The 14,350-nt window shown below is 39.8% G+C and overlaps 2 protein-coding genes across 2 annotated transcripts; both read right to left on the bottom strand.

Annotated features, from left to right (window-relative positions):
• Window positions 1–236: 236 nt before the first annotated feature.
• On the bottom strand, window positions 237–5,462 carry LOC129192683 (gastrula zinc finger protein XlCGF57.1-like). The gene is made up of 2 exons (XM_054796993.1): window positions 5,027–5,462; window positions 237–2,066 (listed from the first exon to the last, which is right to left on the bottom strand). The coding sequence occupies exon 2, from the start codon at window positions 2,018–2,020 to the stop codon at window positions 356–358; it is 1,665 nt and encodes a 554-aa protein (XP_054652968.1). The 5' UTR covers window positions 2,021–2,066; window positions 5,027–5,462; the 3' UTR covers window positions 237–355.
• A 175-nt stretch (window positions 5,463–5,637) lies between these two features.
• LOC129194333 (zinc finger protein 350-like) lies at window positions 5,638–13,719 on the bottom strand. Its single transcript, XM_054799530.1, has 2 exons — window positions 13,260–13,719; window positions 5,638–8,388 (listed from the first exon to the last, which is right to left on the bottom strand). Exons 1-2 carry the CDS (start codon window positions 13,453–13,455, stop codon window positions 7,481–7,483), a joined length of 1,104 nt encoding a protein of 367 aa, XP_054655505.1. The 5' UTR covers window positions 13,456–13,719; the 3' UTR covers window positions 5,638–7,480.
• Window positions 13,720–14,350: the final 631 nt, after the last annotated feature.

The following is a 14,350-nucleotide window of genomic DNA, read 5'->3' as shown; positions in this document are numbered from 1 at the left end:
CCATTGCCAAACCACTGTGTCTCATATGCTCTAAAACTGTAGTGTTGCTCCAAAGTGGGAATGAGACGCACCATTACGAGACAAAACACAGATAATTCAAGTGTCCACTGAAGTCTGACGTGAGAGCGTGGAAAATAACATTGCTTATAGCCCAGTATGAAAAATAAAAGTCATAAGACATTCATTTACAGCACAGCAACATGCAAATGAGTGTTCACTAGTTTAGTTTACTTTATTTCAAACATGCATTCAACGTTACATTCATGACAGCTAGCGACGTCAGTTGTTTTTACACATAACTTTGATTTTTTTTTTATCATTATTCATAGTTCTTATTGTGTTCTCTGAAATCCTGTCAAGTTTGTACTCTTTGTGAATCACTGACCACACACTCAACATGATTTGTTTTTTCATCAGTGTGTGTTCTTGTGTGTACTTTCCAATGCGACTTCTGAGCGAATCTTTTATCACAAACTGTGCAGGCAAAAGGTTTCTCTCCAGTGTGTATTCTTGTGTGTTGTATCAAATGAGACCGCCGAGAGAATCTTTTACCGCACACCGTGCAAGGAAAAGGTTTCTCTCTAGTGTGTGTTCTTGTGTGTTCTATCAAATATCTCTTCTGAGAAAAACTTTTACCACAGACAATGCAAGGAAACGGCTTCTCTCCAGTGTGTGTTCTTGTGTGTTTTTTTAAAACACATTTTTCAGAGAACCTTTTATCGCACATCGTGCAAGGAAATGGTTTCTCTCCAGTGTGCATTCTTGTGTGTTCAATCAAATGCGACCGCCGAGAGAATCTTTTACCACACACCGTGCAAGGAAAAGGTTTCTCTCTGGTGTGTGTCCTTGTGTGTTCGATCAAAGATATCTTCTGAGAGAAACTTTTACCACACACTATGCAAGGAAAAGGTTTCTCGCCGGTGTGTGTTCTTGTGTGTATTTTTAAAACACTTTTTTGAGAGAATCTTTTACCACATACGGTGCAAGGAAAAGGTTTATCGCCAGTGTGTATTCTTGTGTGTTCTTTCAAATATGACTGCCGGGAGAATCTTTTCCCACATGTCGCGCAAGGAAAAGCTTTCTCTCCACTGTGTATTCTTGCGTGTTCTTTCAAATGTGACGGCTGAGAGAATCTTTTACTGCACACTCTGCAAGGAAAAGGTTTCTCTCCAGTGTGTATTCTTGTGTGTTTCTTAAAATAATCTTTTTGAGAGAATGTTTTACCACACACCGTGCAAGGAAAGGGTTTCTCTCCAGTGTGTATTCTTGTGTGTTTTTTAAAATAATCTTTTTGAGAAAATCTTTTCCCACACACCGTGCAAAGAAAAGGCTTTTCTCCAGTGTGTTTTTTTGCGTGCATTTTCATGCTCCTCTTGTGAACAAAAGTTTTGTCACACTGAGAGCATTTCCAGCGTGTGTTGTCAGTGTGACATGTCACATCAGCTTCAGAGTCTTCATCATCAGTGTCAGAAGAGTGTGACGTTGTGTCGTCACTATCTGATAGTGGAGCTAAGAGGTTGTCTGCTTGTGATCCTCCACAGTGGTCTCCATCAGCTTCTGTTGTCATGTGATGAGTGGAGCTGCTGCTTGGAGGCTCCACCTCTCTCTTCTCCTCACTTTCACCTTTGTCTTCATCATCTTCACTTGTCACAGGGACACCAATCACTGGGAACTCCTCCAGTCCTTCAAGGTGCTCTCCTTCCTGACTGATGCTGTGACCATCTTCTTCCTCTTTAATGTAGGGTGGGTGTGGGTCCTCCTCTTCCTCTTTAATGTTGTGAGGCTGTGGCTCCTCCTTTTCTTCTTTAATGTGGGTGGGCTGTGGCTCCTCCTCTTCCTCTTTAATGTAGTGAGGCTGTGGCTCCTCCTTTTCTTCTTTAATGTAGTGAGGCTGTGGCTCTTCCTCTTCCTCTTTAATGTTGTGATGCTGTGGCTCCTCCTCTTCCTCTTTAATGTTGTGAGGCTGTGGCTCCTCCTTTTCTTCTTTAACGTGGGTGGGCTGTGGCTCCTCCTGCTCCATCCTGGAGTTCCACTCCTGCTGCTCGGGGGGAGATCTTCAATGACGTCTGCAGGACACAAGACGACAAAAACATGCATTAGAAAAAACACCTCATGTGGTGTCCTAAGTCTTTTACATGACTACATGTATTAGTTTGGCTAAGCAAACTATTCTACTCCAACACAGAAAAGGGTGAAAATGTTTCTGAGTGGCTTGTCTTACAACGTTCAGTAGGTGGCATCGTACCTCTAAATAGTCAGAAGCACTTGACAACACAGTGCAAAGGTCATCAAAAGAACGACAATCTTACTCAGGATGCGAACCAAAAAGTAAACAACATGGAACATCAAAATGATCACACATGAACAACGAACTGCCTTTGTAAATGGGTAACGACAACTCAGCGCTAACATCAAACACATAACTTGAAATGTTAGTTTCAAAGAGCTAGCAAGGCATGCCGAGCACTCCAGCAGGAACTTGACGCGACAATATAGTGAAATATTTGCGTTGCCCTTAAGGCATTTTTCTCAATGAATATGTATATGAGTTGAAATAATTAACGCTGAACATATTTCTATGCTGCTAAAAGTGGTTAGAAGTTGTTTAGATGAATAAGTCATGGTTTATTTAAGTCTGTATAAAAAAATATCGCTAAAACTTCATTTTGGTGCCCGATTACATACTTCTGGGTTGCTTCCGGTTTCGCTAGTAGAAAAGATCGCTTGTAAGAGAGCGACAGTATGACAAATAATTAGATGCCATCCACGTTGACTTATCACACAGGGATGCTGTAAGATTAATTATATTCACGTTTATTCACGTAAGTTTGAATATTAAGGCTTACTTGGCCAAAATGTGATTGAATATGCTTGATGCACTGATCTTTGTGTCGTAATGTCTCCAGGTGTTCAGATGGAGTTTATTTGTTTATTTTCTGTCATTACAATTTTCACCGCACAGGTTGAAAAACTGAAAGAATTTACATTTTGCATTGTTGGATGTCAAGGCGGTTCCAAGCAGAGCTCCAAAATGCAAAAAAGAAGAAATGAGCGAGACGATTTTGAGTAAGCATTCAAGTGAAAAAGGCTGTTCAAAAGTTGAAGACCACAGCCTTTAAAAAGCCGAAACCTTGGCGAAAATGTGGATTCAATGTCATTTTCTGTCAGGTATTCACATTGTCGTGATCTCTTGATGGCAAAGGCAAAAAAGCTTTCTCTTTTTGAATGCGGTCGGTAGGCCTGTCACAATTATTTCAAATTATTGCTGATAAAAAAGTATTACTGTCAACATTATTTTTAGACCATTTTTTGATTAATATAATGATAATATGTGGCATAATAATGCAGTTTCACCGTCTCAAAAGCAATAAACTTTAATTTCTCAAGAGTATTTAACATTGTAGTTGGAATGTCAAGAGCTTTTAAATAAAATACATTAAACAAACATGATAAAATAAACAAACAAAAAAAAAACAATGAAAATGAAATGGACTCAGTGTCTTTTAGCTAAAATTGCACTTAAATGAAAATCATAATCAACCACAATATTTCCGATTTTGAATCAGAAATCAAATACCACTTTTGTTATTGTGTCAATACGGACAAAAAAATTGAAAAAGAACCCGGAAATACTCTGAAGTTCACATTTTGTGCCAACGCAGAAGTCAGCTCATTTGCATATACACTTCCTTGATTTGCTTTTAGCAACATTGTGTGTGGAATACGCTGTTTAGGTTTAATGAGGTGTGACGTTTTGGCGGAGTTTGGTCAAAGTACATCTTTGGGAGGCAGCAAAATGCATTTGTTGCACAATGAGCTGTTACTCATACTTGGGAATTATTGAAGCATAAGTTCCAACGTTTTGTATTATTTATTTAATTGTCTTTATCGCAAACTTTTTCATGTTACAAAATGACGACGTGCAACCGGGCTGAAATTGACATCAGATCATGTTTTTTTACACAACAAGCACGAAGAAAGAATTTAACTGTGCAGCACACGGCACACGCAGCTAGCAAGAAGTGTACTTTGCTCGCGCGTAGCGCGCCTCTCACTGGGACAGAGACTGAATGAATGACAGGAGGGTTCACTCATTCTGTTCATTCCACAATAGAACCAACGCACACTGATGTTGAGGCAGATGCACGGAGTGAACGCTCTTGTCTTCCAGCCTGTTTGGTAGAGAGAGGAGGAAAACAATCATGCATGTACATGTCAATATATCGAGGCCGGCAAAATGATCAAATTTGTTTTTATTTATCATGTGGCTAATTGATTTATTGTTTATATCGTGAAAGGCCTAGCGCCCGCGAGCCTAGTGAGGATAGGCGGCAGAGAAGATGGATGGATGGAGACAGGCCTAGTGGTCGGATTGTTGAGCGGCATAAACAAGGCCCCTCGCAGCGCACCATTGCTGCTGAGATTGGATGCAGTAAGACAGTCATTTGAAACTTCTGCAAAGATCCTGAGGGTTATGGAACAAAAAGTCAAGTGAGTCAGTCTTGTATGTAAAGTTTACTACGTTTACTTCCTGACTGACTGAAGGAGTTAGTGAACTTGTAAAGTGACTAAGACAGCTAAATAATTTCGAATTAAAATATTAGGAATTTGATAAATTACAAACTACAGTATGATTTGTTTTCATCTTAGATGGGAATAGCTGCCATAGCTTGCGCAGTGAAGTTGCGCAATGCACATGGGTGCATAGAATAAAGATGGCTACCACGTAAACTGTGTAGTGTCATATCCATTATTCACGGTCTGGAGATCGGGAAGCCGTGGGTTCGAATCTTCGTTGTGCATTTTCTGTGTGGGTTTTCTCCGGGTACTCCGGTTTCCTCCCACATTCCAAAACATGCATGTTAGGTTAATTGGCGACTCTAAATTGTCCATAGGTGTGAATGTGAGTGTGAGTGTGAATGGTTGTTTGTCTATATGCGCTGGCGACCAGTCCAGGGTGTACCCGCGACCATAATGAGGAGAAGAAGCATAGAAAATGGATGGATGGAGTATGAATGAAACTAACCTGCTCTGTGGAACACAACTAGAGGCTTCTTGAAAACAGCGTCCAGTAGTTCACGTTTTCGCTCGTTCTCCTCTTTTGTTCGACAAAGTTCCGCCTCGTACTCCGCTATCGTTCTTTCTCACGCTACAAATATTACAGCTGCAGTTAGTTTCTGACTCACCAACGCTCAGTATTTTGTATTATACACACTTTCACACAATCACAACACTTTGCACTCACACTTGAGCTCTGCTTAGCGACGTCTTGATAACTTCCGGGTCTCTTTGTTCGCAGCTAGCAAGCTAAACTAGCTTTAGAAGCTTCGAAGTTCACCGAGACGAGTTTATCCTGACATGAATTCAACTGTCTCTCTCTGTCACTTAATCTATTTGTCGTTCGCAATGAATATTTTTTTAACAATTAGCAATTAGCAAGTTTTTCTCCGAAGACTACCCGGAAAAAGCTGTGCGCATGCGTTATGGAACGTCCCCGCAACGTCACTTCCTGAATGATTTCTTTTTACTTTAATCAACTTTAAATTATGTGTACAACAGAAAATGGCACTCTGGAAATTTATCAAAATGTATTTATCCTGCTTGTTTTCATGCCACACTACTACAATCCTTAAATATATAAACCAACTCAAATTTCATTGAAATAAAAAACAAAGGCAATATAATCAAAGAATATAAAGAACTGAAGGTAATTGGAGTTTGATTGTTAAAATGATACATTGAAAATGAACTATAAATTATACATGTATTCGTTATAAATTACGAGGCTTAGCTCCAAATATGCAGTACTATGAAACTGGTTAACTTCTTAGCAGGATATGTCACCACGGTAACTCCACTCCTTAGTCAGGTTATATTCAGCAATGAGAAATATTTGATACAAGGTCCGCTCACTGACCAATCACTTGTCTCTGAAAATGACATCAGTGTTTTCCACAGGTCTGCAGTTTGTGTGGCAGAGGGGTGGGGCTCAATGACACCACCTTCTAACTTGTGTGTGGATGGGTAAATGGAGCTTTTTGGCTCTTGTCATAATACGTGTGTGCGACATCATTTCATGTTTTTAAACCTTATTCAAGAACAGAATATGAAATTCTTACTGGTGTTGGCTTCATTTTGTGCAGTGGACGTGCGTGTGCACGCCTTATATTACGGGCACATGCGATGAAAAAACACACCAGCTGTTTCCTGGGCTCCGTGTCAGTGTGCAATGATTTTTAAGAATGAACCTAATATAGTTACCACTGCTGGGAAAAAGCAATGATATAAAACATTTTGGTTAGGACAAATGTATTCACTCATTTTTACTTAATTCTGACTTACATGAAGAGCAATCACACTGTATGACAAATTTATTCAGAAAACCAGAAAATTCCAAAAAGGTAGATACTTTTTCTTACCACAGTGTTATATCAATATAACTGATTGATTTGAGATTTTTACACCGGATGCCCTTCCTGGCACAATCCTGGCTAGGAATCAAACAAATGCAAACCCTTTTGTGTGTGTTTCTTTCATTAAAAGGAAAACTGCACTGTTTTTTTTTTTTTGGAATATTGCCCATCATCCACAATCATCATGTGAGACATGAACGCATGTCTTTCTCTTTACTGTGCATTCTAAAAGATATAAAGACAGATAAAATGAGACAGCTGATTACTGCACATAATGGGACACACTTATTCCGCCTATAAAGCCTTGTCAAAAAGACTCCAAAAAGCTCCAAAAAAGCTCCATTTACAAATAATATGACATGCCTATTAATCAAGCTACATATACTTTATTATTATTATTATTATTAACATTACGCCGATGGAACTAGGTTAGTGCATTGACACTTCGCCACAACACATCGGCTAGCTACTAGCCGGCTAGAGACCAGCTTCACCACACACGCCCGCTCACACAGTGCCTCAGACCACTACCAAAAAGGTAAGGCTACATATTGGAACTGCCGCCACTGCTGCTGTGTTTTTATTTTTGAGTTTGGAAAAGTTCACGCAAGGGTTAGCCGTTCATTTCTATGTTGCTATGTGAAATCAATGTGGATGATTAAATAATTCCAAAAAAGTGCAGTTTTCCTTTCAGGGTAAAAAGTACAATTGTCAAGTCTAAAAGAAGAAGCGTGTTCATTCGTTTTCTATGCTGCTTAATCCTCAAAAGGGTCTATCTCAGCTGACTTTGGGCAACAGGCGGGGTACACCCTGGACTGGTCGCCAGTCAATCGCAGGGCACATATAGACAAACAAACATTCACACTCACATTCATACCTATGGACAATTTAGAGTCGCCAATCAACCTAACATGCATGGTTTTCGAATTTTTTTTAAGAGTAATACTCTTGCTTATTCGTACTTCCCTTTTTGTGTTCAGTCAAGTTTGTACTTTGTTTGTTCTTGGATGTACTTTCCAATAAGACGTCTCAGAAAATCTTTTACCACACACAGTGCAAGGAAATGGTTACTCTCCCGTGTGTACTCTAGTGTGTCTTTTTAAATCACATTTTTTATGGAAACCTTTACCACACACCTTGCAAGGAAAAGGTTTCTCTCCAGTGTGTATTCTTGTGTGTACTTTCAAATGTGACTGGTCAGAAAATCTTTTACTACACACTGTGCAAGGAAATGGTTTCTCTCCAGTGTGTATTCTTGTGTGTTTTCTTAAATCGCCTTTTTGATTGAATCTTTTACCGCACAACGTGCAAGAAAAAGGTTTCTCCCCAGTGTGTGTTCTTGTGTGTTTTCTTAAATCACCATTTTGAGTGAATCTCTTACCACACAGCGTGCAAAGAAAAGCTTTCTCTCCAGTGTGCACGGTTATGTGTAATTTCAAATTTGACATAGCAATGAAGCTTTTACCACAAAACGAGCAGGTGAAAGGTTTCTCTCCTGTGTGCTGTTTCATGTGTCTGTTCAGATTTCCCTTGTTAACAAAAGTTTGTTCACATTGAGAGCATTTCCAGCATGTGTTGTCAGTGTGACATGTCATATCAGCTTCAGAGTCTTCATCATCAGTGTCAGGAGAGTGTGACGTTATGTCGTCACTATCTGATAGTGGAGCTAAGAGGTTGTCTGCTTGTGATCCTCCACAGTGGTCTCCATCAGCTTCTGTTGTCATGTGATGAGTGGAGCTGCTGCTTGGAGGCTCCACCTCTCTCTCCACCTCACTTTGATTTTTGTCTTCATCATCTTCACTCTTCACAGGGACAACATTCACTGGGAACTCCTCCGGTCCTGCAAGATGCTCTCCTTCCTGACTGATGCTGTGATCCTCCTCTTCCTCTTTAATGTTGGGGGGCTGTGGCGCCTCCTCTTCCATCCTGGACTTCCACTCCTGTTGCTCAAGGAGAAGACGTTCTTCACTCGCACCTACAGGACACAACAGGACAAAGACACGCTTTAGAAAAGCCCAGCTTTGCTCCATCATGTGAGGAGGCACTGTCCCGCACAAGCATATTCAGTATTCTGACAATGTCTCTGGGGATCTCAACAATGTCCCTCACAGCAGTCAGTGTACCTCCAGCTGACACGTGGAGTAGCGTAGTATACAGATATGAAAAAACACCTGATGGTGTGTTCTCATGCTTTTATATGACTACACGTGTTTGTCTGGCTAAGTTAACTCTTTCTACTCCTGAACCATTGCACACAAAAAGGTGAAAATGTATGCTGCCTGTGCTATTGCTTTCCTTATTCACATTTCGATGGTCTTTCTGAGTGGCTTGTCTTTACAACTCCGTCCAGTAGATGGCATCATAACTTGGTCAGCATCACTTCAGGTTGCACATGGAAGACACCCTTCAATTTCAAAGCGATAGCTTGACAACACAGTGCAAACAGACAGTCATCACACACTATGACAGTCTTCCTCACGATGAGAACCAAAAACTAAACAATATGTAAATTGGCACACATAAACAATGAACTCCTGTTCTAAATGGGTAACGACAATTAAGGGCTATCAACAAACATAACTTTAAATGTTATTTAAAAAAGACTGCACAAGGCATGCTGGGTCCTCCAGCTGGAACTGGCAGCTACAATATCGTGCCATATTAGATATACAATGATGTGTATATCAGAGCACACTTGCATGGGGCCTGGAAACAACACATGCGTTTTTTTTAATTCCCTGTGCTTGTTATAGGGTGCGCGCACGTGTACCTCCGCACGAAATGAAACCAGCACCTTTCAGTCAATAACTTCTTTAATATTAATTTAACTTTAATATTAACTATAATTTCCCCAGAGACAACTGATTAGTCAGTGGATGGGGCTTCATCAACTTCAAATTTAAGCTGTGACGAAGCAGATTGGCTCGATTAGCTCCAGCTCCAAGTTACCATAGCAACGTATCCTTCTAAAATGTTAAACAGCTTCATAGTACTGCATATTCTGAGCTAATCCTCAAACTTATCCTGGACAAGAAGAAATCCTGCTTTTTGTAGTACAGGCCTCTGACGACTTCATGTTCTGGAACTGTGGTTGATTTATATTGCAACTCGAGCTGCAACAATTAATGAATTAATTGATGGTTAATCGACAACCCAAATAATCGACAACTATTCTGGTAATCGATTTATCGTTTTTTAAAATTTAAATATCCTCTGATTTCAGCGTCTCAAATGTGATTTTTTTAAAAATTGACTTAGTCATCCATGAAAGCAGACCTATTATTAAGTCTGGGCGATATATTAATATTATTAAAATATCAATATTTCTTTTCAGCATGATAGAAAAAAAAACAAACATACAGTATTGTTCATGTGGATATAGACTAGATTTGCGCTGTTCTCTTGTGTGTTGATGCACATATCTCAATCCTGTGAGTGTCAGCGCTCTTGAGCGGGGTGTCCTGCCCCGCCTTCCTCCATGCATAAATCAAGCTACTTTTTCCTGGTGTCGTTGGAGAGTTTTCTGTATTTGGGTAATTTGGGGACTTAAAAGTGCAAGTACATATTCTTGTGCAGTTTGTGTGTTGTCACTGAGCAGCAACGGTTGCTCCTGAGGCATCCACCTCGCCCCCAAAGCAGCAACGAGCCGTCCGTGCAGCCATCAGCTCCGACTGCATAGTGGAGCTCCACGCATCCTCGATGCCACCGGGGTGGATCTCGCCCTGTTTAAATGTTTCTTAATCTTGATTAAATGACTACTCATTACTCTCAAACCTCATTCGGATTCGGTCACTTACCTGTCAGTGTGTCAGAACGTGTAATGGAAGAACATTGTGTGATAAATATACAAGTAGTCCTAACTAGAAGATAAAAGGTAGAGGCTGGAGGTGAGTCTGGATGTAATTATTACGCTGTCTAGACTTTGAGAGGCGCTAGCCAAGATAAAATATTAATATTATTTGATTTTGATGAAGTGATGGCCAATTTTATATAAACAAAGTAAGAATCAAGTGTATTTGTAGTTCCAAACATAGTGGTGTTTTTACTTACTTTTTTGTCTCTCCTATGAGGTCCTGCTTTCCAAAAAAAAAATTGTTCAAAGTGAAGTACAGTCAAACCTGTCTTAGCGGCCACCATTATAGAACGGCCACCTGCCTATAGCAGCCACTGAAAAATCCCCAGCAGCAAATTTACATGTTATAGACCCTGTGTATAGCATTCACCTGTCTAACGCGGCCAGCGGCCACCCATTTTGTCTTCCTTGGTCAATATCTGACTGCATATAGCGGCCAAATTACCAACTCAAGTAGAAGCTTCATGCACGAAAAAGTTTCGTTTTTCAATCAATGAAGCCGTCGTGTGTAGACTTTAATTACTGAGTCCTAGCTCAGTCACAATCATTCACAAGATCCACACAAACTGTCGGTTGTTCCACATAAAAAAAGCCGTCTTCTTTTGAGCTTGCTATTTCCTGGTCAAACATGTAACTTTAAGAGCATTTGCACCAAAACATTACCGCAAAGTAGGCTGGGAACAGGACGTATTCCCAGCGACGCTACAATAAAAAAAAACATACGCTATCATGCATGCGGCAGTGGGAGCAAAACTGAGTTCGGTTGTACTTAATTGAAGTATTTTAGAATGTACTCATGTTATTTTTCATCAATCCTCATCCACAAATCCATCAAAGTCCTCATCTTCTGTATTCGACACAAACAAAGCCGTCTTCTTTTCTGTTCGCTACTAGTCTGTTAACTTCTCAGTGTTATTCAGCTTCGAAGCAAAGAAGGAAACTTCTCCTGTTGCTTCTGCCAACTTTATTTCTTGAACGCGGCCACCAGACAGCAGCTCAGAACACACACACATCTCTCAGCATCGTCTCTCCTTACTGCTTGCCCACAAGGCAAAGGTTAAACAAGCCCCACTACATAGCTGTCCAGCCAATGCCTGTAAAAAATGACACCGTTTATTTCCTGGTGTGCACTGGTCAATACTGTAATGCCGCTTGTTGTGGGGAAGGAGAGACTCACGTCGCCGATGCACTTTAATGGCTTTATTAACAACGGAGAACACTGCAGGACTTTACATCCACGCCAACATAAACACACTTCCCAACTCTCTCCAAACTCACAGCTAGCACTGAGCCTAGCTCTCCTGCTCGAGACGCCCACCGTCACTTCCCGTCACTTCCTGATGAACTAAAGCTGTAATGACACTCTGCCGTATAAAAAGTAAAATATTAAAAACAAGCGTAAGACATTACTAGCACAGCTTTGTTCTGTGGGTCGTGGATATATTCTATCAGTTATTATTAAGCCTCTAGCTTCCTTTTAGTAAGTAAAAACCTTGGCTATGATTGCACTACATTGTCATGTAGACCTACAAAGTACACTTGGAAGAACAAGAGGTGAATAAATGTATTGCAACTGATGTGAAACTGATGAGGGGTAGGATTAAATAAGCTTTGCTTCTTCCTACTCCTTTTTGGACATGCAAAATTGTGAATTGTACTATGTGATGTGCTACTGTTTGACTCATGCATGTTCAGGATTAAAACCATGAACCATGATAATAACAAGCCTAGTAGTGTTGTACAACTTTTATCAGCAGTCCGCAGTGCCCTCTACTGGACAACATTATTATTATTATTTCCCCCCCCCCCCCTTTTTTTCCTCTTCTGGTCAACATTCAAACTGGACGCCAACCTGTCTATAGAGGCCACCTGTCTATAGCGGCCACTTTTGCAGACTCCCTCTAGTGGCCGCTATAGACAAGTTTGACTGTATTTGTGAGTCGCCGCTGACTTTTAAGAATTTCCTTTGAACCGGGGCACTTTATTTCAGATTTTGTTGTTTTGTGCTTTTGCCATTAGCTGAGGATTTGAGCATAGCTAAAGGTTTGTTATAAAGACGATTGACTTTTATATTATTTGTTTGACTTTTATATATTTATTTCAAAAGGAGAATGGACTATTTTATTTTGGCGGCTATTTTTTAAAATTTGAATTAAAGAACTTCACACGCATATTTGAAATTGTCTAATCTCACTTTGTGGAAAAAATATCAGGATAATTTGTTTTTAAATCTGATTCATCGATTAATCAAAAAATAATCAACCGATTAATCGGTTATTAAAATTATCGTTAGTTGCTGCCCTAATTGCAACCATCATGTATTCATAATACTTCTTTGTTTTTGTTTTTTTATCAGGGTGTGAAAAAACCTTTGAGACTGTATTATGCAGTGTATGGACCTATTTTTCTCAGCGTAATAGTTTCCACCGACTGTTCCTGACTCACTGTGTGTGCGTAGTGATATATACAGTAGACTCTATTTCACTCTGTTCAAGTGGCCACCGACTTAGGGTAAACAAATGGTGCTAAAGTCAACTCGGAGTACGTCTATTTTTCCCATTTTTGTATATATTGTTCAAAATATAACTAATTAATTTAATATCTTTATGGGAGCACGGACGCCATGTAACTGTACTGTATGTTGTTTAACGAAAAGGCAATGGATCGTCCTCGTGGAGTATTATCGTGTAGCGGTGGGCGATACTGCACATTTTCGTATCGATCCGATAAAATGTGAACAATTTAACAATACATATGCAACCGTATCTACAGTGCAACAACATAACAACAAAACACACACATTTGTGAATATAAACACAGAAGAGAGTTGAAAAATATCCATCTCGTCAACCGAGTATCTGACAAGATATCGAAACAATGGCTATGTGGAGTTCATCATGAAAATTTACCATCCCGGAGAAAAGCTTTTTATGAGTCGTGTTAATTAACAAACTGAAAGCTTATAAACATGTGAGAGTAAGAATGAAACTAACCTGCTCTGTGTAACACAACTTGAGGCTTCTTGAAAACAGCGTCCAGTAGTCGACGTTGTCGCTCGTTCTCCTCTTTTGTTCGAGAAAGTTCCTCCTCGTACCCCGCTATGGTTCTTTCTAACACTCCAAATATTTCCTCAACAGCCGCAGTTAGTCGCTGATTCACCAACTCTCTCAGCATTTGTATTTTACACATTTTCCCACAACTACAACACGTTCCACTCACACTTGATCGCTGCTTAGCGATGTGTCGATAACTTCCGGATTTCTTTGTTAGCAGCTAGCAAACTAAGCTAGCCTGAGAAGCTTCAAAGTTCACCGAGACGAGTTTATCCTGACATTAATAAAACTGTCTTTCGCTGTCACTTAATCTCTTTGCCGTTCACATTAAATATTTGTAGCAATTGTTAATTGTGTTTTTCTCCGAAGGCTACTGTCATTATACGATCCGTACCGGAAAACCGATCGATGCACATGCGAGAGAACAACGTCACTTCCCCCATTTTTTTACACAGCGCTTCTGTGACGACACGTGCTGTGGTTCTGTTATTTTTTAATTTATAAACATAAATTGTCAATCACAATAATTCATATACGTAATATATAATATTATATTTTACCTTAGTGACTTCTATTACCGCCACTCCGTCCACTGTTTCTATCGTCTTTATTCACCAAGGGTGACACTACGTAAAAACTTACGCAATGCACGTAGCAGATGTCCCACGGACGGAAATGTCATAGTCGGTCATGTATAATAAAATACAGATGCAATAAATCATATAAAACAACACATAAAATGCAATAATATTTGAACAAGAGTAACGCAAGCAGAGTGCAAAGATGGATTCATCCAGACTGGAGGACTCAACTCGAGTATTTTTAACGGAGAAATACCATCCATCCAAACATATCTTGCTCGCAAATGTTTTTGTTTTTATTTTTTCCAGCGTCCCCCTCACTCCCAAAAAAACGTTATTTTTCAATGCAAGTGGATAAATGTTACGCCCACTTTTCCTGTTTTTATAAATTATTTTCTTTTTTCGCCACTGAAAAAATACAGACTCTGTGTGGGAAAAAAGAGAGAGAAA

This window comes from Dunckerocampus dactyliophorus, chromosome 1 (assembly GCF_027744805.1).
Source record: "Dunckerocampus dactyliophorus isolate RoL2022-P2 chromosome 1, RoL_Ddac_1.1, whole genome shotgun sequence".
In the NCBI taxonomy this organism is placed as follows: domain Eukaryota; kingdom Metazoa; phylum Chordata; class Actinopteri; order Syngnathiformes; family Syngnathidae; genus Dunckerocampus; species Dunckerocampus dactyliophorus.
Note: the sequence above shows the minus strand (reverse complement) of the source record. Positions and strands in the feature narration are given on the sequence as shown.